This window comes from Tamandua tetradactyla, chromosome 4 (genome assembly GCF_023851605.1).
Source record: "Tamandua tetradactyla isolate mTamTet1 chromosome 4, mTamTet1.pri, whole genome shotgun sequence".
Lineage (NCBI taxonomy): Eukaryota > Metazoa > Chordata > Mammalia > Pilosa > Myrmecophagidae > Tamandua > Tamandua tetradactyla.
In genome coordinates this window covers 15134953-15162466 of record NC_135330.1, presented here as the reverse complement: position 1 = coordinate 15162466, position 27514 = coordinate 15134953, and the positions used below count along the sequence as shown (strand labels likewise).

At 50.2% G+C, this 27514-nt stretch overlaps 1 protein-coding gene across 2 annotated transcripts in view; it reads left to right on the top strand.

The window, feature by feature from the left end:
- OLFML2B (olfactomedin like 2B) overlaps window positions 1-27514 on the top strand; it is a 38317-nt gene that overhangs the window by 8070 nt on the left and 2733 nt on the right. The window contains exons 4-6 of one of the 2 annotated variants that reach the window (XM_077156706.1): window positions 7826-8002; window positions 13510-13735; window positions 15461-15994. In XM_077156706.1, coding sequence (XP_077012821.1) covers window positions 7826-8002; window positions 13510-13735; window positions 15461-15994 — 937 coding nt within the window. Of the gene's footprint in view, window positions 1-7825; window positions 8003-13506; window positions 13736-15460; window positions 15995-27514 lie in introns of both variants that reach the window. The other variant, XM_077156705.1, reaches the window with a different exon arrangement.

Here is a 27514-nt window from a genome sequence, read left to right as displayed (position 1 = left end):
CCTGGGCTCCTGTGCCCATAGAATGGCGCTCTGTCCCTCAGCTTGCGGTCCAGCTACTGGTGTCCTGGCTTGTACTGGCTGACTCTGTCTAGAGTTTTCAGTAATTGAAAACACAGAAAATTAGGTAAGTGGGAAAACATTCCCTCTCCAGACTGACTCTACAGGAGGAATGGATATGATATTCTGCTTCTGGTGCTTGGATATTCTTAAATCCCAAGGGGCGTTCCTTAGAGATCAAACAAAACAAAAGGGGTCAGGTTGGGGGGACATTTGGTTCAAAGTTAGATCAGTGCTTGGCAGTATGAGCGGGGACATCTGCTTCGTGTGTACATCCACTTTGAGTATACAGGAGGATGGAGGAATGGAAACTCCATTTGCAGATGAAGGAGAGAGAAATGGAATCTGAACTCTCCAGAGTCTCACATCCTGATAAAATCAGCTCCAGAAACGCTGATCAGTAAAGTGATTTTTGTTAAGCTTTTCTTAAGCTTTAAATCAAGAAAAATAATGCATGCATGGAAATATGCATCAACAGTGAATGTACAGCCTAACACATTATTATAAAGCAAATGCCTGTGCAACCACCACCCAGCTCGAGAAACTGAGCATCAACAATGCTCTCAAAGCCTCTGCTGTGCCCTTTCCCACCCATACCTGCTCCCAGGATCCTGACTTTTGTTAATCATCTTCCTTGCTTTTCCTTTTAGTATTACCATCTGAAGATGCATTCCTAAATACTATAGCTTTGCCTGCTTTTGAACCTTAAATAATAGAGTCCTATGGAATATTGAGCATGTGTATATGTGTTGGGCTTCCTTCATTCAACCTTATATTTTAAATACTTATACTGTTTCTGTCTTCATTCATTTTTATTGCTGTGTAGTATTCTGTTGTATAAACATACCACAATTTATTTGTCTTCTCTACTGATGATGGATATGTGGGTTGTTTCTTATTTCATAATTCATAAAAGCCCCCAAAACATCCTTGAACATGGACCCTGGCACTTACATGCATACATTTCTCTATGGAATATAACTAGAAATGAAACTTCTAGGTCATTAAGTTATGTTTATTTTCAACTTTGGAGATATTGACAAACTGTTTCCCAAAGTAGTAGCACAAATCTACATTTCCTCCAACAAAGTAAGAAAATTCCTGTTGGTTAACACACAACTTCACCAACACTTGCTATTGCCAGACTTTCTAATTTTTGCCATTTTGTATGGTGTATCTTGGTAAGGTCATTTCTCTGTGTTCCAAGAACTTAATCCCCCAACTATCTCTCATGCACACCTGGGGAGGCCTGAAACCCCATGGGCATTCCTTTAGACTTCTCTAGGAAGACATAACAACCCACGTGGTCGGCAGTCCCAGAACGTTTAATGTGGTAGAGCCAGGCTAAGCCTTTCCTAGGAGTGGCTGGGAAGGGGAGGAGGTAAAGGCAGTATGGGTGTAGGGGGTGGGTAGGAGGGGCAGAGAGCACAGCTGCCAGGAGAGATGAGAAATAGCAGTGTAGAATCAATAGGATTCTCCAAGCAAATCCTATTGATTTCGTGTAGACCTGGCCAAGGCACTGATTCAGCCCAAAGACTTCCCCTCTGAGCTTTGAGTGCGCCCACAGATCCAGTGACTTGTAGGCTGCCAAGGCCTAAAAATGAATTCGGAAGGCAGCAGGACTAGAGACACGGGCAATAGCTAGTCCTAGGAACAGAATCATTACCAAAGTAAAGAAAAAAAAGAAATGGAAGGACAGCTCATTAAAATAATCTCCTCTAGCACAAAGGGTTTAGTGGGATTAAGTCATTCCCATAAAAATTGCAAATCTTTGGGAAGAGGTGCACTCCCCACTTAACTTGCAGGACACCTGTAAATGTTTCTAAGTACTTGGATATGCTTCTGACTGTGCACATATGTGTTTATGAGTAGAGGGCAGGATAGTTCATGCAGGCCTCCCAGCTTCCTGCAGTGTGGTTCCTCTTGCTGAAGCCCAGCCCCTCTGGTGTGTGGGACTCTTCTCTTTCTGTGGCACCTGCCTACTGAAGTTTGCAAACCCCGACTCTGAGCACAGATGGGCACCAGGGAGCCTTGTGTGTCACCTGCAGCCTTTTCTTCTGATAATGTTGCATCTGAGTGAGATTTAAAGACTGTGATGGATTTACAGACCCAGGACTGCCCCCCCCCCCCCCCCCCAGAATGTGCTGGCGCAGGCATTGCTGAGGATGTCTCCCCAAAACCTAAGGATTTAGGCTTTTGTGTTTCTGGTCTGGAAGACATGATCAAAAGGAGCATTCCTGACCCTGGGGGAATATATCCTTTCACCAACCATTAGAAAAATATAACTTTCGTCTGTGCAGTGCTGGCCATGAGTTAGGGGAGCTGTCTCTTTTTCCAGACTCCTCTACTCCCACCAAGATACCCCAAGTGCTCCCTCCCCTTCCAGATCACAACTGCTTTCAGAAAAGGGACTGCTGTGAGTCGTTTGCTCTTCCTCTCACTCAAGAGCAGTCTTGGAAAGGAGCCTCTCTTACCTCCTCTGACCTCAGTGTCCTCACCTGTGAAAAGGGAGAGGGTCAGGTGATAACATTTCTAAGATCCATTTCAACTCTAACATTATTTGATTCTATTTGCATCTTAATATACACTCAAGTCAATTTATTACCTCTCTCGGGCTATAGATTCTTCAAATCTAATTTGTCACTGTGGAATGAAAGGTTGTATTTCTGGATAAAGGCACTTGTGGTCTGAGTGTCCACCCTCCATCTGCTGGTTGAGGAACAGCACATACCTCCCAGGAAGTGAGGGAGTCTGTGGCTACATTTTCGGGGGTGAAATTATACTTGTCTGACTCTCTTTCCAGGCTGTGGACTCCCCGAGGGCAATCTGGGCCTGTCAGCTTTGTTTCCCAGGTCGTAGCCCAGCACCTGGTGTGGAGTAGATGCTCAACAGCTGTTTGGGTGGATGAGTGATTGAGTGCGGCAGCTGGCAGCTCTCTGAGCCCAGGCCTGCCTGCCTGCCTGTCTCCATCAGCTGTGTCCGAGGGATCTTCCCTGCTCAGGGGCTGGAGGCAGCTGTTGGGTAGGATGGCTGTCCCAAGATATCTGGAGGGCTTGAAGGCAAGGGGGAGGGCAAGCTGACGGGAACTCTGGTCCCTGCCCCCGTGGAGGTTACCAACCCCCACTTCAGCCACACAAGGAACCCCCGTCCCCTTGCCCCCAAGCTTGCCATCTGCATCCAAGCCCCTGTGTGCATCCAGCCATCCACTGGTGGGGTCTGACACCCACGGGCCTCCAAGGCAGCTGCCCCACGGGGGTGCGGCACAAGCCAGGGGCCCAGGTTTGGCCCAGCTACAAACATCTAATGCATTCCATTGTGGAGTCTTCTCCTTCCTGCCTGGCCCAGCCACACCAAACCAGAGCTCACTCTTCCCTACCTGGGCATCTGCTACCGAGACCCCAAGACTCACTCCTGCTCCAGTTACACCTACATTTATCAAACACTATTTTGTGCCAGGCACAAATGAATGTGCATCACCTCATTCATTCTCCGTATCAAGTGTGGGGAAGTTGGTATCATTATTTCCTTCTTTTTCTAACAGGGGCCTAAATAGCCTACATGACTTGCCGCCCGTGGTTATATAGTCAGGCTGTGGTGCTGTGGGTTTTGCGCCTGGCTTTGCCACCACACACACCCCTTCCGTGGTTCCGGTTGGGAAAACAGGTCCACAGCGTGCTGCCAGCAGTCTGCCCCACAGCCATCTTTCTCACGGGTCCCAGTGGTTTTGACTTAAGCTGTTACCTGGTCTCACCCAGGTACGTCCACATTTGCCCAGCCGTGGGACAAGGTCGGGACACAGTCTCTACCTGTGGAACAGCCTTTCCTGCACCCATTCCACTGGCCGGCACACCTGAATTGTCAGCCCCCTATGTATGGCTCATCACAACTGGGCTCTGACCAACCTTGCCGGCCAGTGCTAACGGCCAGCTCTCTCCCCACCTCCACCCACACACCAGTTACCCCCTTGTCCCGGACCCTGCCTAGTTTGTACGCTTTCTCCCCTCGAGTATCTGTGCACCTGGGTGTCAGCACTGGACACTTGCCCCCATCTAGCAACGTGGACTTGGCCCCGGCAAGTGCCGCCCAGCTGCATGCCTCTTGGGCACATGGCCCTTTTCTGTGAATACCTGTCGGTCTCTTGACTCTGCCTAGCCCAAGGACTCGTGACAGAGTTCCCAGGTCCTTATTTTTCACGGTTATCTGGACCTTCTGTGCCAGGCCTCCATCTGCATGCTCTTCCTCCCTCCTCCCTTCCCTCCCCTTCACAGCACCAGGGGCCACAGCGTGCACTTGCCCCTGCCCCGTGGCGCCCTTCCCCCCCACAGTGCCAGCACCTCCCACCAGCCAAGTCGCACACACCGTAGACGTCACAGCTGCAGCTGTCCCGCGGAGGAAGTGCCTGAGGCATGAGGTCATGGGGTTCACCCTTCTCCAGGTGGGGTTGGGAGCGAGCTCCCTGGGTGGGCAGCTCCCCGTGCCCCCACTGGAGGCCCTGGGTGTGGGAGAAGCCGAGCCCCGGGAGCAGTGGGGAGCTCTGTGTGTAGGGGGGGTGGAGGTGGGGGGCGAGTGGCGAGGCTGGGAGAGATGAGGACCTGGGGGTCCAGCTGGCCCAGCCGTGCAGGCCAATGGGTGATGCCACCACTAGCCTGCTGTTTACTCAGGCGTCTGTGGCTGCACCCGTCCCGGGGGCGTGGGGGGGGGGGGGACATAAAGTGTACGACTCCTTTGGGGTCTCAGGGCTGGGTCTTCCTCAAACCCTCCTCTGTGGAAATCCAGAATAATGCTTCTCTCTGAAACCAGAAAGTGGATTGGAAGCTTATAAATTAATGAGAAGGGGGGCCTAGAAACCCCAAGATCTGGGGTGGAGTGGGGAGCAGCGCCTTCGCCCCACAGTGGCTGCCCGGGGCTGGGGCCTACTGTCTGAAGGGTGTTCAGGCATCAGGTAGGATCTCGTTTTAAAGAGTAAAGACATTTAGGCAGGCACCCCAGTCCCCCCAGAGCTGCCGGCACTTCCTAGAGGAGCCCGGGCCTGCGCTGTGCCGCAGAGGTGGCGGCTCCTCAGCCCCTGCCTTGGAGAAACGTTACCTCCTCCCTGCGGAGTCAGGTCCTGCCTCCTTCTCCTCCTCCGATGTCGTTTCTTCAGGGCACTTTTCATCAGTTGATGCTTTCTTATTTCTTTGTTTATTGTTTGCGTCCCCTGGTGGAGCGTGGTCTTCATCAGACCCCTGCCTCGAAGGTTTGGCCCATGCCCAGTGCCTAGAACTGAGCATGCTGATGTATAAATGAAGAATGGACAAATTGAATCCCTGAACCCGGCGGGCTTCAGCATGTTTCAGGTTGTGAGAGCAGCGGGAGGGAGATGCCGGGCTGAGCTTCGCCATGCATAGGGACGTACGGGGGGCGGCGCTTCGCCATGGTAGGGACGTACAGGAGTGCTTGAGTCCCACTGTGACTGGGAGCTCTTCGTCGGCCCAGAAAGCATGTGGTTCCCATAGGCGTCTCTCACATACCCTTTTCCAGAAGCTACACTCCATCCCGCCCAACTTTCATGGCAGCACTTCTCAAGCTTAAAAGTAGAGGCGGATTGCCTGGGGATCTTGTTAAAATGTAGATTCGGATTCCGCTTGTCAGGACCAGGGCCTGAGATTCTGCATCTCCACCGGCCCCCGCGTGCCGGCCATGCTGCTGGTCCATGGGGCGCTCCTGGAGGAGCCAGGACTTATGGGAGTCCAGCATTTCTGTTTCTCTGCATACATGTTCCCTCCCGTTGTATGTCCCGAGACCAAGCTGCAGAAATTCCCTGGCTCCTTTGATGTGCCTGGTGCGGCTTGAGAGCTGGCTGAGTGCCACGACCCTCTCCCAGCAGACCCTCTCCAGCGATCCAGAAAGTGAACTAAAGAAATCGATTTCCAGCAGCTGAGTGCTGGGCTCAGTTCTGCCACTATTTGGATGACCTTGAGCAAGTCACAGCCTCACTCTGGGCCTCAGTTTCCCCATCTGTGAAATGAAGGTGTTAGGCTTGAGTTCTGGAATCCGCTCCTCATAACAACCTATAGGGGAATGGCGAGCATGATCCCCATTTTACAGATGAGGAAACTGAAGCACAGGGAGTTTAAGTAATCTGTCCAAGGTCACAGACCCAGCAGGAGCAGTGTTGAGTTGTGCATTGGACTGTTGCCTCCAGATTCGAGGCTCTTACTCATCGCACTTCACCTTTCAGGAATAACCGCCTACTCTGTAAGACCACGCATTCTGCACATTCTCGAAACAAGATCTGTTCTGTGGGTTTTAGCTCTCACAATTAATTCTGTGCCATTTAGAGGAGCTGGCTTGGCCTAAGCCCCACCAAACAGAACATCGAGTTCATTTAGTGCTCAAAATCTGGCATGCAATGAAATGCCATAAGAACAGCCTGGCTGGAGGTTCTGTAGGCTGGTTAGTTTCAACAAGCACCTAGTGGGCTCTTCTAGGCAGCCCTTGCAGGAGCCACAGTGTCTGAGTGTCACCGTGCAAACTTACACACCCCTCTGGCTCTGGCTCCTCTTGGCTTCCCACTTGGACATTTGTAGCATCTCACTAGGCTGCAGGGCTGTGCCTCGCCTTGTGGGGGCGTTTTCACTTCCCGTATCTGTTTCGTTCAAGGAAGATGGAAAGCAAATGCTTCCTCGATTTCACGTGGTTGCTTCCTCTCCCAGCCTCATAATCAGGACCTGGAGGGGAAACTGATATTGAAAAATATCTATGCTCATGGAAACCTTAGATATGGGGTCAAAGTTGGACACCGTTGGATCTCAATGTTGTCAGCCTTCTCTAAAAGTAATTAAGATGAGAAAAGGCACCTCTCAGCCTGCCAGCAGCCTTCCCATAATTCAGAATCCCTGCAGCGTCCAGATTCTGCAGGAAGCTGCCTCTGAGGCCCGGCCCCCCCCAGGGCACCCGCCCTCCCCGGCACTCGCTGACCACATCTTGCATTTGGCACTTGCAGATGTGGTTGGTCATCTTTTTCCTGCCATGGATTCCCTTCTTCTCCCGTTACAGCTCTCACTCGCATCCTCGCCCCCCACCCCAAGAACACAGGGGTATCCAGAGGCTCTCCTGCCGCCCTGCACCTTAGACATCCAGGAGGCACTCACTGGTGGGAGTTGACTGGGACGTAGCTTTGGTCCTTTCTGGTCTGAATCAGGTCTGGAACATAGCTAATTGGCCAAGTGGGGGCCATTTAGGGAAACAGTTTCTATGGATAAATAGGAAAGTTTGAAGCTGGCCTATCAATTTTCTATGCGCATGATGCTTTCAAAGTGCTGGGGAATAGTTTGTGCCCACTAGAAAAGCAGATTAAGTAGATTTCTTTGGCAGCCTCTTCTAAAATTGCTTAGAAAACTCTTTCATGAACTGAACTACTGTTTCTCACATACAGGGCGCAAGTGAGTGGAAATTTTTGTCAAGTTCATCATCACTAGATAAGGGCAGACTGTATAATGAAGGGCAGAAAAAGAGCTGCATGTCCTAGTGGCCCAGGAAGACGGTAATGTGATTGTTTGAGAAGCTAAGGTGATGCTGGGCAGTACTCCCAAAGTTGGACAGACTGGAGCGAGGCTGCCTTGGAAGTAACACAGGACTCGCTGTCTTCTCTTGCCCCGATCACTTGTTGACTGATTTGTCTGTCTGTCGTGTCTCTGTGCTCGGAACAGAAGACAGCTGCCGGCTGCCTCCTGCTTGGCTTCAGAGGATTTTCTTGGGTCCTTTTATAAATGTTTCATTTTTCCAGGAAGTTTCTAAAAACCTCACCAAGGAAAATGAGCAAATCAAAGAGGATGTGGAAGAAATCCGGACTGAGATGAACAAGAGAGGCAAAGAGAACTGCTCCCAGAATCTCCTGGCTGGCATGCCGGATATCCGCTCGGCTCTGCAGGGGGACGCGGCGGCGGCCTACGCCCACCCACAGGTACAGCCCCAGCCTCCAGAGGCCCCAGAAACGTGATCCCACCATCTCACCTTGGCTTAGAACTTTTCAGGTTTCCCTCCTTTCGTCGCCATGAGCTCATTTCATCTACACAACAGCTGGATGTTGTCATTTTATTTACCACGGAAGGCAGGCGGGGTTCAGTGAGTAGGTGCTGAAGCCAGAACGCAAATGTGGGTCACTGAGTCTCAGTTTCCATTCTTGTCATTATGCCGTCTTTGTGCTCACCCCCCACATTTTCAAGTAAGAAGGAACGTGCGTGGTGGTACGTCTGGGACCGATGTGATTCACTACTATAGTCACTGGCCTAGTTATTCACAGCACCCTCTTTTACTCTCAGAAACATCCCAATTTGGACAAGAAATTTATAGGCCCCCTTATTTATAAGGTGCTTTGTAATTTACTATGTTCTTTCGTAGCTATGCCACGTGGTCTTACTATATCTCCAAAAAGCAACCAGGCAGAGATGTGTACCATCATTTTATAGATGAGGAAACAGATCCAGAAATATCCTCAGTCTCCCTTGCTCTGCCAGGAAGTGGTGGCAGAGGGTCTCAAACCTGTGTTTCTCCCCAACCCATCTGTGTCCCCAGCATGAAGCTACCCATCTGTGGAGTGCCATCTAATGTGACAGAGAGATGCCAAAAGACCAATTGATCTAACAATACCTCCCGTTTGGGGCTTGTTTCTTTTGTCCCTAGTTATTAAGTTGGGTTTGGGTGCTAATGGTTAAGTTTGTTACCGCTTAATGTGCTGGGTTTTCTCTTAAATTGATGTCCAAGAACAAGGCATTAATTTGGGAGATAAGCCAAAAGAATAGATGCAGAAACAGGTAAATTTGGGTGGCAGGACTCCAAGAATGTGGGATGCTACTGTTAAGGCAGGTCTGGATGGAGTATTTTTTTTTTTAAAAAAAGGGATCCCTGGGAGACCAAGGGTGGCAGCATTTAAGAGAGGCCTTACTTACTTTACCTGGTTGCCGAGGCTCAGTGGTGGAGGGCGGAGCTAGAGCCCACTGGTGTCTGGGGAGTGGATTCCAGGTTTCCCATTGAGGGCTCCCCTCAGCCCCTAGCAGGTGGGGAGTGGGGGGGGGCAAGCAGGGCCTGGGACAGCTAGAGCCCCTGAGCTGGTTTCTCTGTGTGCCATGATGTGAAAGAAGGCTGGGAAGCATTGCTATGTAGGGGGACTCTTTGGCCTGGCTCTTTAATAATTGGGGTAAAATAGGAAATACAGCTGGGGATATGGGATCTGAATTCCTGGGGAGTGAAACTCATCACAGTGGTGCCAAGCAGGCAGCAGCTGTGGGTGCGGGAATCACGGGCACATGGGTCTTCTGAAAGCAGCTCAGGATCATGTAAGCAACGAGCGTTGGAGAGACTGTGGCGCCACCCTCTCCAAAATGTAACTCAAAATGAAAAACCATTCCAAACCATAAAATAAGTATAAGGAAGACCAGTCATTTCCTGGTTTTCCCCATGACTCCTCTGATGCCTTTTTGGAAATATCATATTTCTTCAGAATTTATTTTTATTCTCATTCTCATATTTATTCTCAGTTCTTGACTGGCTGGGCTACTGAGGATGTGTTTTGTCTGCTTAGTGGGTCATCCCGAGAAGGTTCGAGCCAGTAAACCAAAGAGCCAGAGAACATTTGGGCAGGAAGGGAATTTGGAGGCACCTGCTCATCTCACCTGGCGCCCAGCGTATCTCATCACAGCCCACCTGGCATCCTCAGCCTGCCCAGCTGCCCAGGGTCGGGCATCCACTGCCCTCGCCAGCTTCCCATTTCCCGGTTGAGAACCCATCTGTTGTCTTGATGACACATTTTTGTGGTGTGTTCAGGGATCCAGCTCAGATTTCCTGAGGGCAAACAGCAAACCAAATCAAACACACCAAAACTTCTATTCTCCTTGCTCAGCAAAGTCCTCTTGCCTCCACAAGTCCCCATTTGTCAGACTGCTGAAGTTACCACCATCTACCAAACTGGGTGTGGTGGGCGCTGGGGTGCGGGCAGAGCTGAGGGCCAGACAGGGGCTGAGAAAGGGGGAACGAAGCCCAAGGGTCGGCTCTTCCTCTTGTCTTACAGTGAACCCTAGAAGTGGCAAAGGGGGCAAGTGGGGCTTGGCTGTTTATTTTCAGGGTATTTGCAGATGATGTCAGGGACTTCTTGGAATGGCAAGTGGCAATTTCTTGAAGGCCTCTCCCTGAGAAGCTTGTTGCCTGGAGGGTTGGCAGGGGGATGTTGGGGCTGGGAGGGAGTGGGAGCATCAGGATGCCAGGAGCTGAAGTCATACAACAGACTCTTGGATTAACAGGGAGAGGAAATCAAAGTTTGGTGGGGGCTGCTGCTGCCTCCCAGTGCAGGCTGTCGCCAGTGAATCCACGGAAATTATATGTTCCCTGGCAAAGGCTGTCCGTGGTCTTGCTCCATCTCCTTGGCTGGGAGAAAGAACTGTCGTTCCCAGCCGTCCCTGGGAGCCAGGAATTAAAGACAGTTCCTGGGGTTTGCCACGAAGAAATGACAACCTGCTTTTGCAATGCAGAGGGAAACCAGGGTTCAGCAATTAGATGCCCCAAAGCGACTGAGTCAAGGGCTGTGGTGGGGCCTCTTGTCAGCCTCCAAGGCAACTCTTTCCAGTGGGAAATGAGGGATCCTGTAAGGCTGCCGTGGTCACCAGACCAGGTCCCCGAGGACCTGGGGACATAGACAAGTTTCCGGATGGCAAACCGGTCGGCCCCGTGGTCGTGGCTGCGGGCAGTGTGCTTGCTGGAAGGACGAGCAGGACTCCAAAGGAAGGCAGCCTGGGGTCTGCCGACTAGTGTATGCCTTAATGAGTCTGCCTCTTAGCCACTTAATTGACTGACTTTCAACAAAATTGCTAAGTCAATCAGAGCCTCCGTTTCCCCATCTGTAAAATGTGGATAATGATATCTACCTTGCCCAGGTGTTGAAAGGGCTAATGTTACTCACTGAAATGCCATCACACATGCCCTGCACCTCTAGTGGAGGCCACCTCACCAGCAAAAGCAGGGAATCGAGTGCCAGGTAGGGGGCAGGAGTGGGGGGCTGTTCAGGACACAATCAGGCACAGTCTCCCCGCTCCTTCTGGGCAGTTGTGTGGCCCCTGCCAGGGGACCCTAGCAGGAAGGGATCCCTTGTCTTCCAGGAGTTGGTCCCCTATGTGCCAAGGGAGAGAGGGCTGCACATGTAGGAACTGCCTTATGCATTGTGCCATCTGGATGAGCTCTCGTCTTGGGAGAATGGGTACAGACTTGGGAGTGTGCTTGGGAACAAGGACTCTGGGTTTCCTCCAGGCCAAATTTTAAAGATCAAAACAAGAGCCTGGGTTTGTTTCCTTCTGTGCAATATGAAGAAGTTTGCCATAATCACTGGGTCCCTGCCAGCTCACATTCAGTGACCCTGAAGTTCTCACTCTGCCCCTCAGGCACTGGGCCTCTGGGGACAGAGCTTTGTTTCTAGTGGGCCCTGCTCTCTCGATAGGTGTCACAAAGGTCTGGAAGTACAGGATTTAAGGGAGTTCGCTTACCTCCTCCTGGTAAGAAGGGTTTTTACCTAGGCCCCCAGAGAGCTGACTCTTCATTCTTTGGTAATTTGGCTCCTAGTGAAAAGTGGCCACGGTCTCCTTAGGTCCCCGCCCACCTGCTGGTGGAGCTTCTGCCCTTCGGGGGCCAGACCTGCCTGCAGAGTGGCCCCCACCTTGAGCACAGCCAGCTCACAGGTCCTGCTCTCAAGGTCCTTCACTTTTAAAGGTTTGTAATTATGATCCTGAGTAGAGGACATGACTGGACAGACCAAGGCAGGACCCAGAGACCTTGCCACGCTGCGGACATGAGCGCTCAAAGTCTTTGGGCAGCAGCCCTGTGGGGGCCAGGCTGGTCCTTCTCTGGGACAGGAACTGTCACCATGGTATTTCCATGGTGCCATCAGGATGTCCAGGTGTCATGAGCACCATCTGATTGAACAAAATCCCAGTGCCAGTCACAGGTACACACAGCCCTTCAGGATTTGCTGTGAGTCAGAATTTCAATGGAACAAATATTAAGGAGCATTCACCCCTGGGGAATCCAAGATGAACAGGGGGTGGTCTGAGCCGTTCCAATTTCTCAGTGTACAGAGACAACAACGCCCCAAAATAATGCCCCGTGTAAGCAGGCTAGGTTAGGTGCAATAACAGAAACACATTCTTGCATCTGTTGGAAGTTGTGTTCAGCCTTGGATAACAGGAACCTACACATGGTGCCCCAAACAATTGAGGGCTTTGTTCTTTCATGCAGAAGCGCTCTAGAGGCAGACTGTCTAGGGCTGTATGCTTAGCTCCAAGATGTCATTAGTCACTTTCATCCTCAAAATCCGCTCATGGTCACCATATGGCTTCTCGGTTTCAGCCATCCTGCCCACATTTCAGGCCAGAGAATTGAAGAAGAATGTAAAAGATGCCTCCCAGCAGAGTCAGCCCCATTTTAAGATACTTTTCCAAAAGCTCCTATCATCAATTTCCATCTATATTGACCAGAACTTAGTCCCACGGCCACTCCCCTAAAACCAGGTTCCCATTTGTAAGGAAGGGGCACAGGGAATTGGGGCAGTATAGTAGAATTCTCTGCCTCCAAAGTACAAAGTGAGGATTGGGGAAGAAAGATTAGTTCTGGGAGTATTTGTTTGGAGACCTGAGATTTTAGCGGGGCTTGAAAAATATATAGTATGTCACGGAGCAGATATATGAGGGAAGAGAATTGGCCTTCCCAACAGAAAAACAGTCTGAGCAAAGACTCAACAGTCCAAGAGAGCCAAGAGGTTCAGAGTCAGTCAAGTGGCTGGAACACAGAGGATGTTTTGGATGGGATTGGGAGTAGGGGGTGCAGACAAGAGAGAAGCACTAGGTCAAGATCAATGTTGAAGAGTTCTAAATGCCAGGCCAAGGACTTCAGACTGTGTTCCGTATGCAGTAGGGAACCTTGAAGGGCTTTTGAGCTGGGGTATGATGTGTCCATTCTGGTAGCTGTACAAGCAATCATGCTTCATACCGAGGTGGTCTGCATTTAAGTGTGGCACATTTCCTCACGCAAACCTCTCTGGAGACAACTTATGTCTGATTTAAGTCAACAGCACCCCTAGGCCAGAGCAGAGAGGAGAGCCAGGTTTGATGGGCAGTATCAAGTAGAGGTTAGAGACATGGATTTTGGAACCTGCTCTGGGTTCAACTCCTGTTTCTTTGCTGCTTCTGGGGGACCTTTAGTGATTTACTTAACCTTTCTGTGCCTCCATTTCCTAATCTATAAATGGAGATGGTAAAAAAGTTCCTACCTCGCAGGACTGATAAGAAGATGAAATGAATGACCATATTTAGAGCACCCTTAGGAAGTGCTTAGTAAATGAGGACTATGGCCTGGGTTCCAGCCTTGCCCCCATCTGGCCACAGCCTCTCTGACCAGTGACTTGACCTTCCCTTGTGTCCCTCTGAGGAGCAGTATGAGGAGCGGTTTCTGCGGGAGGAAACAGTGTCCCAGCAGATCAACGCCATCGAGCTCCTGCAGACACGGCCTCTGGCGCCGCCTGAGGTGGTGAAGCCCCAGCGGCCCCTGCAGAGGCAGGTCCACCTGAGGGGCCGGCCGGCCTCCAAGCCCACCGTCATCCGGGGTATCACCTACTACAAAGCCAAGGACCCCGAGGAGGAGAACGATATCGAAGAGCAGCGTGAGTTGGGGTCAGCAGGGCTGCCCCAGGGACAGGGCAGGGAGGGAGCCGCCATTTGGCCCCCGAGGCTGGAATCTGGCGGAGATGGACTTCCAGGAGGCCCCACCCACCTCTGAAGTCCGACACTGCTGTGGCCGCTAAGAGCCTGTGCAGTCAGCTGAGAGTTGCCTGCAGAGTTACTGGTTATCTGGAGTTCTTGCAGCATTTCCTCACATCTTGCTGAGCAGCCTTGGGCAAGTCACTGAACTTCTCTGGGCCTCCTCTGCAAAATGGGGGCTTGCAAAAGACCTCATGGCAGGGCCAGACCCAGCCTGCAGGGACTTCAGCACCCTCTAATCCAGTCCTCCCATCTGCAGATGAAGAAACCAAGCCCCAAAGGTGGGAATGACCCACAGTGGCCGTCTCTTGCCTGTTTCTCCCCCCACTCCAAGGGAACTGGGCTTCCTGTCTGAGCAATCCATCTCTTCCCGTTTTAGCTCTACCCTTCTTATTTTTTCACAGAAAAGGGGTTTCCCCTTTTCCTATCATCATCATGATCATCTTGTTTCCTGTGTCATCCCCTTCCCCTGTTCCTTCTTGCCACCTTCTCCTCCTCTTTCCTTCCTTCTTTTCCCTGCCCAGAGCCCCCAGAAGGCCCCCACCTGTTCTCGTCCCTTCCCCCATCATGTCCAGTGTAACAGCCTCCCGACAGTCTCCCTGCCTCTGCCCTTGCCTCCTTCTAGTTTATTGTCAGCCCAGTAGCCAGTGTCATCATTTTGCCCAGTTTTAATTGTATTTATTTATTATTCATTTCGGGGAGTTTTAAAAATATATTCTGAAAAAAAAAAATATATATATATATAGGATACAATCTTTTGTCCGTCATATGCATTGTAAGTCTTTTCTCCTCATCTGTGGCTTGTCTTTTCAGTTCCCCAGTGGTGTCTTCTGATGAGCAGATGAAGTCCAATTTATCCCTATTTCTTTCGTAGTTAGCACTCTCTGCGTCCTCTCTAAGAAACCTTTTCCTCCCCATGTCCCTTCTCTGCTCAAATCTCACAGGCTCCCCCTTCCACTGAGAATAAAAGGTGAAGTTCTTGCACGGCCCCCACGCCCTCCCTGACTGGCTCCCTGTCCTTCTGTGGCCTCATGTCCTGTGCACTCTCACCCTCCACACCCCCCCATCCCCTGCACACACCCTCTGCTTCTCCCACACCAGCCCCCTCCCTGCCCCTCTGCCTCCTCAGGCATGCCCCGGCCTTAGGGCCTCGGCCCTGCTGTCACTTCTGCCCGGACCCCTCTTCCCCCAGATGTCTTTCCCAGAGCTCCTCCAAACATACTATATACCTATTCATTGTTTAATGTCTCCCGGAGGAGACACGAGCTCCACGAGGGCAGGGACCCTAGTTGTGTCACCATCGTTGTGTTCCACAAATATTTGCTGAATGGATGATGCCGGCCTTCTCCCGGCCGTTGGGGGTCGAGGCCCGGCTGTTCCCCCGCGGTGCTCGTGGTGACGCCCACAGGCCTGAGGCGCATCTGGCAACCATTTATCAGAGATACTCACAGTTGCCTTCTCTTAGCGCTTCTTTTCACCTTCTTCTTGAGGCCTCCTTTCTTCTAAAATCCACCCCTAAACCCGGGTGTCACGCTGAGAAAGGAAAGCCTCTTATTAAGCTGTCAAATACCCCAGGCTTTGGGTCACCTAAAGGCTGTTCCTCTCCCTTCCGTGCGTCTGTCTCACAGATGACGCGTTTTTCAGCGGTGACAATGGAGTGGATTTACTGATTGAAGATCAGCTGCTGAGGCATGACCACCTGCTGACCAGCACCCCCCGCAGGCCAGCGGCCGCCCATCGGGGCGCGGCTGTGACGACCGACCCGAGCGCCTGGCCCACACCCCTGCCCTCGGCGCCACCCGCGGCCTCCGCCTCAGCGCCGGGCCTCCCTGGGCCGCCCCCCTCCACCTCGGCTGAGCGCCTCCCGCCCCCACCGCCGACCGCCTCCGCCTCCGCGTCCGCGCGCCTCCCGGAGCAGCCGGGCCTGCACCCTCCCACGCAAGTGCCCGCCACCACCGTGGCACAGACGGCTGCCCTGCAGCCTCCGGCCCCCACGGCCCCCACCACGGTCAGGACAGACTCCCCGGGGGATGCCGCCTCCACGGCCCCCACCGCAGTCAGGACAGACTCCCCGGGGGATGCCGCGACCCCGGGGCGGGGCTCCATCCCTCCCAGCCCCACCCTCAGCCCCGAGGAGGAAGATGACATCCGCAATGTCATAGGTGAGTTGGTCCCACTGGCCTTGGGTCTTCTCCTGGTAGCTCAGTGAAAAGGCTGAGCCTGGGAACAGGGTTGAAAGGACAACAGGGAGCCAGATGGTCAAACTTCTTCATAAAGAAAATGGAGTGCCACCTCGGCCAGTGGATGGCTTTTAATAGTTGACAGAGGCCCAATCAGCTTTAACATCGTGGGTTTGTGTATACAAAATGTGCAAGTGACAAGACCAGGAGCCTCCTTTTTCTAACTATATATATATAAACTAATAGAGCCAAGCTCTAGCCTTCATTACTTAATTTAAGAAACACCTGTCAAGTGCTCTCTGTGTACTAGGCTTTGTGACAGGTTATAAAGGTATTTGGAGGTAACTCAGTCAAGTTTTCTGCAATGAGTTTACCAGGCCACAATATAACAAGGGATTATTATTGGGAGGAAAACCCAGAATAATGGCAGAGTGGGAGCCGGGAAATAACCAGTGCAAATGGCTCCCAGGACAAAATCTCACAAGCCCCGGCCTGGACTAACCTACAGCAAGAAGGAAGCTTGGGGGCAGGCCATGGTGGCTCGGCAGGCAGAGTTCTCGCCTCAGTCCCAGTTTGATTCCCGGTGCCTGCCCATGCCCCCCCAAAAAGAGGAAGCTTGGGGCCAGAGAGGTTGGGCTGGGGGCGGGAGAGAGTGCTTTCTCTTTTCTTCTCCTAAGATGGGAAGAAGCTAATTGCAGAGTAGGAAGCAGATTCCTCACTGCAGGCATGATTGAATCTGAAGCCGAGGGTCCTGCTCAGCTTCTGCAGAATGCCCTGGAGTCTGAGCGGAGACTCCCTCCACTGTGGGCCGCTGCAACTCCATGCTCTCGGGACTGCAGCCAGGGGCTGGCCCTCTTCCCTTCCCCCTCTGCTGTGGGACCCCCCAATCTCCCCTGCTTCACCTAGTTTGAACACTGAGGGTGAGAACTGCGCACCCTGTCTACAGTCAGTGGTGTTGGCTGGTACGGCTGCCCTTCCCGTTGGTGGCTCCCTAGCCAGGAATTGAGTTCCCCAGTGTCCCCATAACCTACCTCCAGGCCGGTCCCAGCACCCAGAGCCTCTCCCCATTCTGCCTTCCCTATAATGCACCAGAAAGGCCTTGTCTGGTGCACTTCCCCACCTGTACCTTTCTGGGGCTCTGAGGACTCCGCATCCTCCAGCAGCCAGACTGGGGTGCTCAATATGCCTGCGGGCAGGAGGTGGGAGCTGGGAGACGGTTTCTCTTGTTACTCAGTGCTCTATTTAATAACACCATCGTGTGGAGAGTTGATGCTCTGTGTCCGGTTTGAGATTCTGCTTAAAGACTAGCTTGTCGAGTTTTTCCAAACGGGTTGGGGCTCTTACCTCTTGTGTCTACTGAAGAAAAAAACACAGGGACGTGGATGCAGATGTACTCTTTTCAAATACCAACGGGTAAAAAGAGGGAGTGGCTCAGAAAAGAACAAGGGTTTGGCTGTTTGGCCGATGTGGGATTTTGGAAGTCGTTTGTTTTCAGGAAACATATGTAATCATTTGTTGCTGTCAGGTGCCTCCTTGAGACTGGCCTTGGGTGTGGATGGGATTTCCTTACTAGGAACCTTCTCTGTCGATCCCCTGTTCCTGGTGGAGTGACACCGTGATGTACTGACATCTCCTAGTCATCGGTTAAATTGAAATCATTTGGCTGAAACAGACACAGGCTACCCCATGAAAGTTTGTTGACTGTTGATGAGTCTTGATATTTGATTTTGAGCTCTTTAAGATGTGCTTTTAATGGGGCTCCTTTTAGAAGACATCTTATCCCAGGGTTTCCAAACCTGGATTTGTGATATCTTAAACTGTCTTCCCTTATCCTCAGGGGAGTGATAAAATTCTCAGACCAACTCTAAAAACAAGTCAATCAGAATTGGCTTTTCATTGTGAAAACAAACATTGGGCCATAGGGAAGCTCTGGGACTGGGAGAAGAGAGAAGCTCGGTGGTCAGGGCGGGGGCTTGTGGTGGGACTGCGTGGGGCGCCGCCCCCTCCTGCAACTGGGGCGTGGGGAGGACTGTGCAGGCTACTGCCGGGAAGTCAAGCTTTTGTGCCACGTGTCCAGGGCTTTGCAGACTCCCGGACACTCACAGCTGCGATTCCTGATGTGCTTCTTAGAAGGAGCTGGTTTGGGGTGGGGGGTTGGGGGTGGGAGGGGAACAGAGGACAATCCCAGAGAGAGTGTGTCTCCTAGTCGAATCTGGGAAATATGCTCGGTGAAGAACGTCTCCCCCACAAGCACACGACCTCAGCGATCCCGAGCTTGGCCAGGCCCTCTGGCCGTAGGCGTGAGCCACTGGGCCTGGCTGCTGGGGTTGGGGAGGCTGCTCTGAGCAGCCAAGGAAGTCAGTACTGGCTGGGCAGGGTCGGCGCTTTCTGGTCTCCACTGCAGCCAGACTAGGGAGCATGAATTTTCACAGTGGCTGCCCCAAGTCACTGGTCAGGCATCTGCCCCCGGATAACTTTACAGGCTTCTTCTGGTCTCAGTCTCTTTGCTGTTTCACCCCACCCCATCCCCCCTCGCCCCGAACCATTTAGAAATTCAGCCATCTTATAATGCAGGAGCTTTAGGCCCTAGAAGTGAGAATGTAAAGTGGTGAAGAAATGAAATGTAAGCCTTTTTGCAGGTGTAAAGAGCCCACACCCTAATTTATTCAGCACCACACTGCACTAGGCTGTGAAAAGCCAAAGGGAGTGAGACTTGGGTTCTCCTGTCAAGGGGCTGAATGCCCGTAGTGGGCTGGTGGGTGAGGAAACGCCGCGGTGCATGTGTGAGACGTGGCAGGGGATGATAAGTGGTCTGGGGAAGGCAGCCATCGTCAGACTGTCCTGCTCCACCTTGAAGGGTGGTCACTAGCTCACGAGGCTCAGGGGTAGCGCATGCCCAGGTGGGTTTGGGAAAGTAAAGGGAGCCCCGGAGCATGGGTGTGATCATAATGGCAAGCCGGAGTATTCTGAGGAAAGAAGGTGGGGGCTGGTTACTAAAGGAAGGAGAAGTTCAGACTTAATTCCAAAAGTGATAAGGAGGATTCTAAATAAGGGGACAATATTCCAATTTGATTATTCAAAGAAAAGCATTAGGCATGATATGCTGTGCTTTGAGTTTTGAGAGTGCAGACAGCTGAGGCAGGCAATCATGCATATGAGACCAACACATAAACCTAATTGGGGTGGTGGGCATTGCCGTGAAGCGCTGTGTAGGAGGACGCTGCGGGCCACAGAGAGGCCCTTAAGGTAGCCAGGGATTCTCTTCTGAAAAGAGATGCTGACAGAACCGAGTCTTGAAGAACACCCTCCAGTGTGGTTGCACCATTCTACGTCCCCAACAACAGTGCATAAGTGTACCCAATTCTCCACGTCGTCTTCAGCACTTGTTGTTTCTGTTTTTTTGTTTTGTTTTGTTTAATAATGTCCATTCTAGTAGGTGTGAGATGATATCTCATTGTGGTTTTGATTTGCATTTCTCTCATAACCAGTGGAGTTGAGTATCTTTTCGTATGTTTTTTGAGCCATTTGTATTTCCTCTTTGGAAAACTATCTGTCCTTATCTTTTGCCCATTTTTTAATTGGGTTGTTTGTCTTTTTGTTGTTGAGCTGTAGGATGACTTTATATATTCTGGATATTAAACCCTTATCTGATACGTGGTTTCCAAATATTGTCTTCCATTTTTTAGGCTGCTTTTTTATTTTTCTGACAAAGTCCTTTAATGCACAAAAATGTTCAATTTTGAGGAAATCCCATTTTTCTAGTTCTTCTTTCATTTCTCGTGCTTTGGGTGTAAGGTCTAGGAAACCAACTCCTGTCACAAGATCTTTAAGATATTTCCTTACATTTTCTTCTAAAAGTTTTATGGTCCTAACTCTAATGTTTAGGATTTGATCCATTTTGTGTTAATTTTTATATAAGGTATGAATAAGGGTCTTCTTTTATTCTTTTGGATATGGATATTGAGTTTTCCAAACTCCATTTATTGAAGAGGCTGCTCTGTCCCAGTTGAGTTGGCTTGACCACCTTATCAAAGATCAATTGTCTATAGGTGAGAGGGTCTATTTATGATTATTCAGTTTGATTCCATTGGTTAGTATATTTGTCTTTTTGCCAGTACCATGCTGCTTTGACCCCTGTAGCTTTGTAATGTGCTTTAAAGTCAGGTGGTTTGAGACCTCCCACTTCATTCCTCTTTCTCAAGATATTTTTAGCTATTCAGGGCACCTTGCCCTTCCAAATAAATCTGGTTATCGATTTTTCTATTTCTTCAATTTACCACCCTATTATTACACCTTGCATGTGTTGTAAATTTGTTATAATTCATGAAAGAACATTCTTATACTTGTACTATTAACTATAGTGCATCATCTGCAATAGGGTTTACTGTGTTATACAGTCTTATGTTCTCTCTTTTAATTTTTATCCTAGTAACATATACTACCTAAAGTTTCCCCCTTTTAACCACATTTGCCTATATAATTCAATGCTGTTAATTACACCCACAGTAATGTGCTACCCACCAGCGATTTCCAAACCTTTACAATCAACCTAAATAGAAATTCTATACAAATTAAGCATCGGCTCGCCATTCTCTAACCCAAATCTATCCCCTGGTAACCTATATTCTAGATTCTAACTCCATCCTAACTCACCTGTTTTTATTTCACTTCTTGACATACACATATTCCCCCGATACTCTCTACCTTTAGCTTGCTGATGAGTAAGGAAGGACCGAAAGAAAAAAAAACTATGATATTTTCATTTGCTAATGGTGCTGGAACGCAATATACCAAAAATGGGTTGGCTTTTATAAAGGGAATTTATTAAGTTACAAGTTTACAGTTCTAAGGCCATAAAAATGTCCAAACTAAGGCATCCAGAAAAAGATACCTTGACTCAAGAAAGGCCAATGGCATCCGGAAAACCTCTGTCAGCTGGGAAGGCACAGGGCTGGCGTCTGCATCCTCTCCCAGCTTCTGGTTTCAAACAGCTCTCTCAGCCCCTGTATATCCTTCTGACTTCTGGCTTGCTTAGCATCTCATGGAAAGGCACATGGCAATGTCTCCTGGGCTCTGTATCTCCAAACATCCATGTCTAGGCATCTGCTTTCTCTGTCAGCACTCCAAGCATCTCCTTCAACATTCAAATATCTCCAATATCTGCCTCTATGTCTCACACACCCCAAGATTCCCCCCCCACACTTCTGAACTACCTCCAAAATGTTTCCCCTTTAAAGGCCCCCAGTAATCAAGACATACCTTAAATGGACAGAGTCATATCTCCATCTAGTCAAAAAGTCACACCCACAATTGAGTGGATTACATCTCTATGGAGATAATCTAATCAAAAGTCTTACCCACAGTTGGGTGTGTCACATCTCCATGGAAACAATTCAATCAGAAGTTCCACCCTGCAAAATTGAACTAGGATTAAGAAACATGGCTTTAAATGTTCCAAGAAATGATCATGATGATGACTATGCAACTATGTGATGATAATGTGAATTACTGATTATATATGTAGAACGGAATGATCAAAATAGGAATGTTTGCATTTATTTGGGGTTTTTTTGGTATATTAAAAAAAAAAGAAAAGAAAGAAACATGGCTTTTCTGGGGGTACATAACAATTTTAAACCGTCATATATGGGTTGCCATATGCTTTGGTTTATTAAAGCTGCCAGAAAGCCATATAACAGAAATGGAACAGCTTTTTAAAAGGGGAATTTATTATATAACAAATCTACAGTTCTAAAGCCATAAAAAATACCCATCCAGAGAAAGGTAACTTGACTTAAGAAAGGCTGATGTCTGTCACATGGGAAAGCACATGGCTGGCGTCTGCTAGTCCTTGTTCCTGGTTCCATTGCTTCCAGCTTCTGATGCAAGTGGTTTCCTTTCTAAGCATCTGTGGGGCTTCACTTAGCTTCTTTGGGACACAAAGCTCTGGGTTCTGGCTTGCTTAGTGTCTCATGGAAAGTCATATGGCGATGTCTGCTGGACTCTGTCCAGGCCTAGGCATCGGCACTCTAAGCATCTCCAAATTTCTGTGTCTCTTTTAGCCCTGAAGCAACTGTTCTCCAAGCATCTGCATCTGAAGTTTCTCCAAAATGTCTCCTCTTTTAAAGGACTCTAGTAAATTAATCAGGACCCACCTTGAATGGGTGGAGTCACATTTCCATCTAATCAAAGGCCACACCCACAGTTGGGCACATCACATCTCCATGGAAGTAATCCAATCAAAGTTTCCCACCCTAAGAGTAGGTCTGGCCCCGCAAGTTTAGATTATGATTAAAATATGGCTTTTCTCAGGTACATAATAGTTTCAAACGGGCACACCCTATCTTTCCTTTTCCTTCTATCTCATTTTCCATAGAAGTGATTGGCTAATGTAGGGAACTAGCACACCCAAAACAGGAGATGATACAGTTCCTTGGTCATTTGTGTTTTCAAAATGTCATTGCCTTATTTCTGAGTTCAAAGCAAATTCTGACTCAAAGAGAAAGGATAGCTTCAGAGACTGTCAGCACCCACTTACTCAATGACAAAGGTGTCACCTCTGTGTTTTTCCTGTACTGACTTTGAGCCTAGGGGGAGCACCTGAACGTCTGTGCTTATGAAACATAACAAATGCTATGTGAAAACTGATAGCAAAGAATGTACAAGAGAATATTGTGTGTTCTCTTCTGAGCAGGCACCTGCTTCACTGTCCTGTAAGTCTTCACTTATAAAACAAAGTTCAAAGATAAAATTATCAGGAATCTCAAGATGGCAACAGCAGAGCACTGAACCAAGCCTGGACCCTTAGAGTGTCGGTCCAGTGTGACTGCATGGGATGACCCCCTAGAAAGCCAGCCCTGAGCACGGCACCTGGGATGGGCAAAAGATCTCAAGTTGGCAACCTGAAGGCTGAATTCATCCCAAGATAGGATGTTGCACTTTTGAATCTGAATGCCTTCAGGTAGGACTGCTCTTCTGGTTCACTGCAGTCTCTACTGCTGCCTGGTGTCTCACACTCAGCCTGCTGTGCTCATTTTCAGTTCCTGCCTGGCCCCCAGAGGCATTTGAGGGTGAGGCCTCTGCCTGAAGGTAGATGGCAAGAAATAAAGGTGGAGGTGTGGGAGGGGCCAGTGTGCTTGGCTAGGGACTTTGGGCTTCACTCAGTACTCGGTGAGGGAAGTTAGTCATGGTTTTAAGCAGATGGGCACCTGGCAGCTTGAGGACCACTGGGTGGAACAGTTAGAAGGAGGCAGAGATGGGCCAGAGAGACCAAATGGTGTAATTGGAGTGAGCCAGGCAAGATGCAGTGAGATCTAAACTAAGTCACAGGTGGAGGGAAAGGACCATGGAAGTGAAAGATGGAGGAGACAGAATGGATGCGACTCAGCAACCAACTGGAGTGTGGGTGGAGAAGGGGATGTTAAGAATGATGCCCTGGCTTCTGGCTTGGTTAATGTGTGGCGTGCCGTGCCCTCCTCTAGGCCTACCAGTACAGGAGGAGCAGCCTGTGAGCCAAAGCACATGAATTTCATTTTTAATCCATTAAGCTTGAAGAACCAGTAGCCTGCCCACCCAGGAGAAAAATGTCTAATAGGCAAATTGGATGCGTGGTGCTCAGAAACAAGATCTGGGCTGGAGACACATTTTAATAGTCATCGGGGAGCTGAGGCTGCCCAGTAAACAAGGGAGTCGTGAGTAGAAAAGAGGCTAAAAGAGGATGTCTAAAGGATGACCTTTAATAGGTGGGCAGAAAAAGAGAAACCAGGTGAAGGGATGGAGGAGGCTTGCCAGGGAGGTGTGTGGGGACCTGGAGACAGAGGTGTGTGAAAACTCAGGGAGGAGAGGCTCTCCCGAATGTGTCCCCTGAGTGGGTGGGGAGGAGTGTGTGTGTGGGGGGAGTTGTCCTGGATGGGGGTAAAAGGGGGTGGAGCAGGGTAGCCCCCAGTATTTTGACTAAAAAGACCAGAAAGAATCCCCTGGACTGGACAATGCATGAGCATCTGGTGCATTGAATGCAGTAGCCAGGTTGAGGGGCATGGGAAGGGCTGCTTGGCACTAGGGAGAAGTGGGGAGAGGATGGCAGGGGAGGCTCGCCAAGCGAGGGTCACAACTGGAGCAGGAGAGCATTTGCTGAATTAGTTTTGAAAGGTGGACAAGATTCAGGCAAGCTTACACGTGAAGGGAGAAGAGCCCCTCTTTTCCAGATGTTTCTGACCTTTGAGGCAAGACCAACCTGCCTCCCTTTATTGAAGATCAAATGAGTTAATGTACAGAAAGTGCTTAGTAAATGTTAGCTGTCGCCATCACTGTCATCCTTTGCACCCCTGCTTTGGGGACAAATTCTAAGATGAGTTGCAGACAACACTCTGTCTTCTCTGCAGCTTCCTTTGAACTCCCTCATCTTTCTCTCATTACTCTTGAAGAGAAGCAAACATGTAGTGTCTTCTCCCAAAGGCTGACGTTGGCTGCCAATAGCGGGAGCATCTGTATGCCCCAGATTCTCGGGCCGTGGCGATGACTCTGGTCGTGTGGTTTACTGACCTTCCTCTCTTACCCTTGTCTGTCCTGCTGTCACTGCCTGGCTCCATACCCCTGGCAGGTCGGTTCTGGGGTCCTGGGTGTCAGGACTGAGACTGCAAGCAGGGGCTCCCCTCTTCCTACAGAAATAAGGGTGCTGGCCCTTACCTGAGAAGATGACTCCATTTGTATTCATTGCCCTAATTAAGGGACCTTTGAAAGGGGATGGGACATTACCCTGGATTATCCAGGAATGTCCTAACAGATTGTCATAAACCTAAAACAACAGAAGTTTATTCTTTTACTGTTCTGGAAGCCAGAAGTCCAGAATGAGACTTGCAGGGTTAAGATCAAGGTGTCAGCAGTGGAGAACCTGCTCCTTATCTTTCCTAGCGTCTGGAGCTGCCGAAAGTCAGGCACACGGGTGACTCTGGGGCTTGCAGCTACTTCTCTCCAACCTCTGCTTCCATCGTCACATTCGCTGTTCCTCTTTTGAAGTCGAATCTCCCCATGCCTCCCTCTTATAAGGACACTTGTGATTACATTCAGGACACCCCTGGATAATCCAAGATCATGCCCCAACCCCTTTCAAAGTTCTCTTAATTCATGGGGCCTGGGGCCTGGGGCTCTTTAGGGCCACTCCTCAGCCCCTATTCAGTCATCAGAGTGGGTTCTCCAGCAGCCCCGGAAGTGGGCAGGGCGTAGATCATACCCATTTTACCACTGAAGAAATCAGAGCTCTGCAACATGAAGGAGGCAACACAGACGTTGGGGGCAGGACTGGATTTTCCCTCTAGTTTTGTCATTTTCTGAGTGTAAGACTTCTGATTATTTTCTCCTCCTCCAGAGCCTTTTTGTTGGCTCATCTGTCAAATGGAGACCTTAGCACCTGCCCGCGGGGCTGCAGGGCTGGATGCACTAGAGAGCACGAGGGCGCAATAAACCAGGGCCATTGCCAGGGTCGTCTCGCTGCCGGTTCCAGAGACCTGCCCGAGGCAGCCCATCAGTGGCCTAGCCAAGGCATCAGGTGCTCTTGAGACACATTTGCGACCCCTACTGGGGCCCCTGTTCTTTTTTTTGGCCACACGGGGCCAGTTTATTGCAGGTAAATCCTCTCTCTCTCTCTCTCTCTCTCTCTGTTTTGGTCCATTTTTCTATAAAGAAAATTAACACAACACTTGTGCGCGCACACACATACCCAAAGGGGAGCAGGGATCCAGAAACAGGAGGTGGGGGTAGGACATGGCCTCCCTGCTTAGGTGCAGGCCTTGGGGAGCTCCTCCAAAGGCTCCCCTTCTTCAGGGCTCAGCACCCTGGTCCAGCATCTCTAGAGACCAAGGAGGCAGTGGGATATGGGGCCTCTGTCCTCCTCGCGCTGCCTCCAGGTGAGATCTCCAGAGGTCCCAGGCTTAAGAGGGGAGGGCCCCTGTTCTTGCAGAACCTCGGTGCTGAGGGAGGGCCCAGAAGGGGCTAGGGGTGGGGGCTGCCCAGATGAGTCCTGGCTTTAGGAACCTGTCCGAAGCACCCAGGTCTAAGCAGAGAGGGAGCAGAGCCGTGGCAACCCCATTCCAAGCCCTGACCATGTGATAAGCCTCAGCCTACATGGCTGTTTGTGGGACTTTGGGGCATGGGCTGGAAGGAGACCCCCAACATGGAGTTGCTGTCCTGGCTGGATTCTGCCAGGGTACGGGGCACGTAGAAATGCCCCTCCCTGAGAGTGCAGATGGAGAGCGGCTCTGCTGGCAGCTGGGGCCCCACTCCGTGCCAAGGAATGAGATATTTTCCATCAGACCTCTGCTGCCCAGGCTCAGCCAGAGACTTCTACTTTATTGTCTTCAACAGATGAGCTCAGTTGGGGAATGAGGCATTGGCTGGTGGGTTCTGTTGTTTGTCTTATGGAGACCGAATCCCTCCCTGCTCTCACAGACCTGGTCCTAATAAACCCCACACAGAGATGCTTAAGTCCTGCCAACTGCACCCAACTGTGGGGCCTGCCTGGAAAACAGTGCTCAGCCCACTTTCCCCACCGCTGCCCCAGACCCAGAGCTGAGGCACAGCTGCCTATGCCCCATCCTGCCAGATGCAAGGCTCAGGCCTCTCACCTAGTCCCCATCCATGGGAGCAGAAGGATGGTAGAGGGAACAGACTGAACAGTGTAGAAATGGGGTGGCCTGGAATTTAGAGAACTCCGAATCCAAACTGTAGACTTTCGTTGCTTTTTTAGCAGATGAGTTCAGGAACCCAATTATGGGCATTAAACTGTTGCACCTCTGTGCCCCCAGACTAGATGGCAGTATAGGGGGCTCTGCTGCTCCTCAGGGGTCAAGATGGACAAGGCGAGGGTTTGAGGGTGGGATTCATCCGCTTCTCCCACTGCCCCCCTCCATGGCCCTCTTCCCATCTCCACCATAACTCACCAGTGTGGGGACAGAGAGAACACGTGCCTCATTGGTCATGCATCATTTCAGTATCATTCAGGACCACATTCAGTAATGTTATTGCCGAGTGTTTTTGTTTCCTAGGCTGCTCGAGCAAATTCCATGCAAAGGGATAGCTGTAACAATGGAAATTTAGTGGCTCACAGTTTTGAGACCAGGAAAAAATTCCAAATCAAACCATCATCAAGGTGATGCTTTCTTCTCGAAGACTGTGGGGTTCTGGGCTGGCTGCTGGTGGTCCTCGGTCCTTAGCTCTTTGTCATATGGCCATGAGCATGGCGGCCTCTCCTGACCTCTCTGTTCTCTTCAGGTTCAGATGAATTTCAGCGTCTTACTTCCTTACTTTCTCTTTATCTGCCTCAATTTCATTTTGTTTATAAAGGACTCCAGTAATAGGATTAAGACCTGTCCCAATTGAGGTGGGCCATACCTAAACTGAAGCAACCTCATCAAAAGGTCCTACTTGCAATGAGTTTACACCCAGAGAAATGGATTAGATTTAAGAACATGTTTTTTCTGGGGTACCTACAATTCCAAACCATCACAC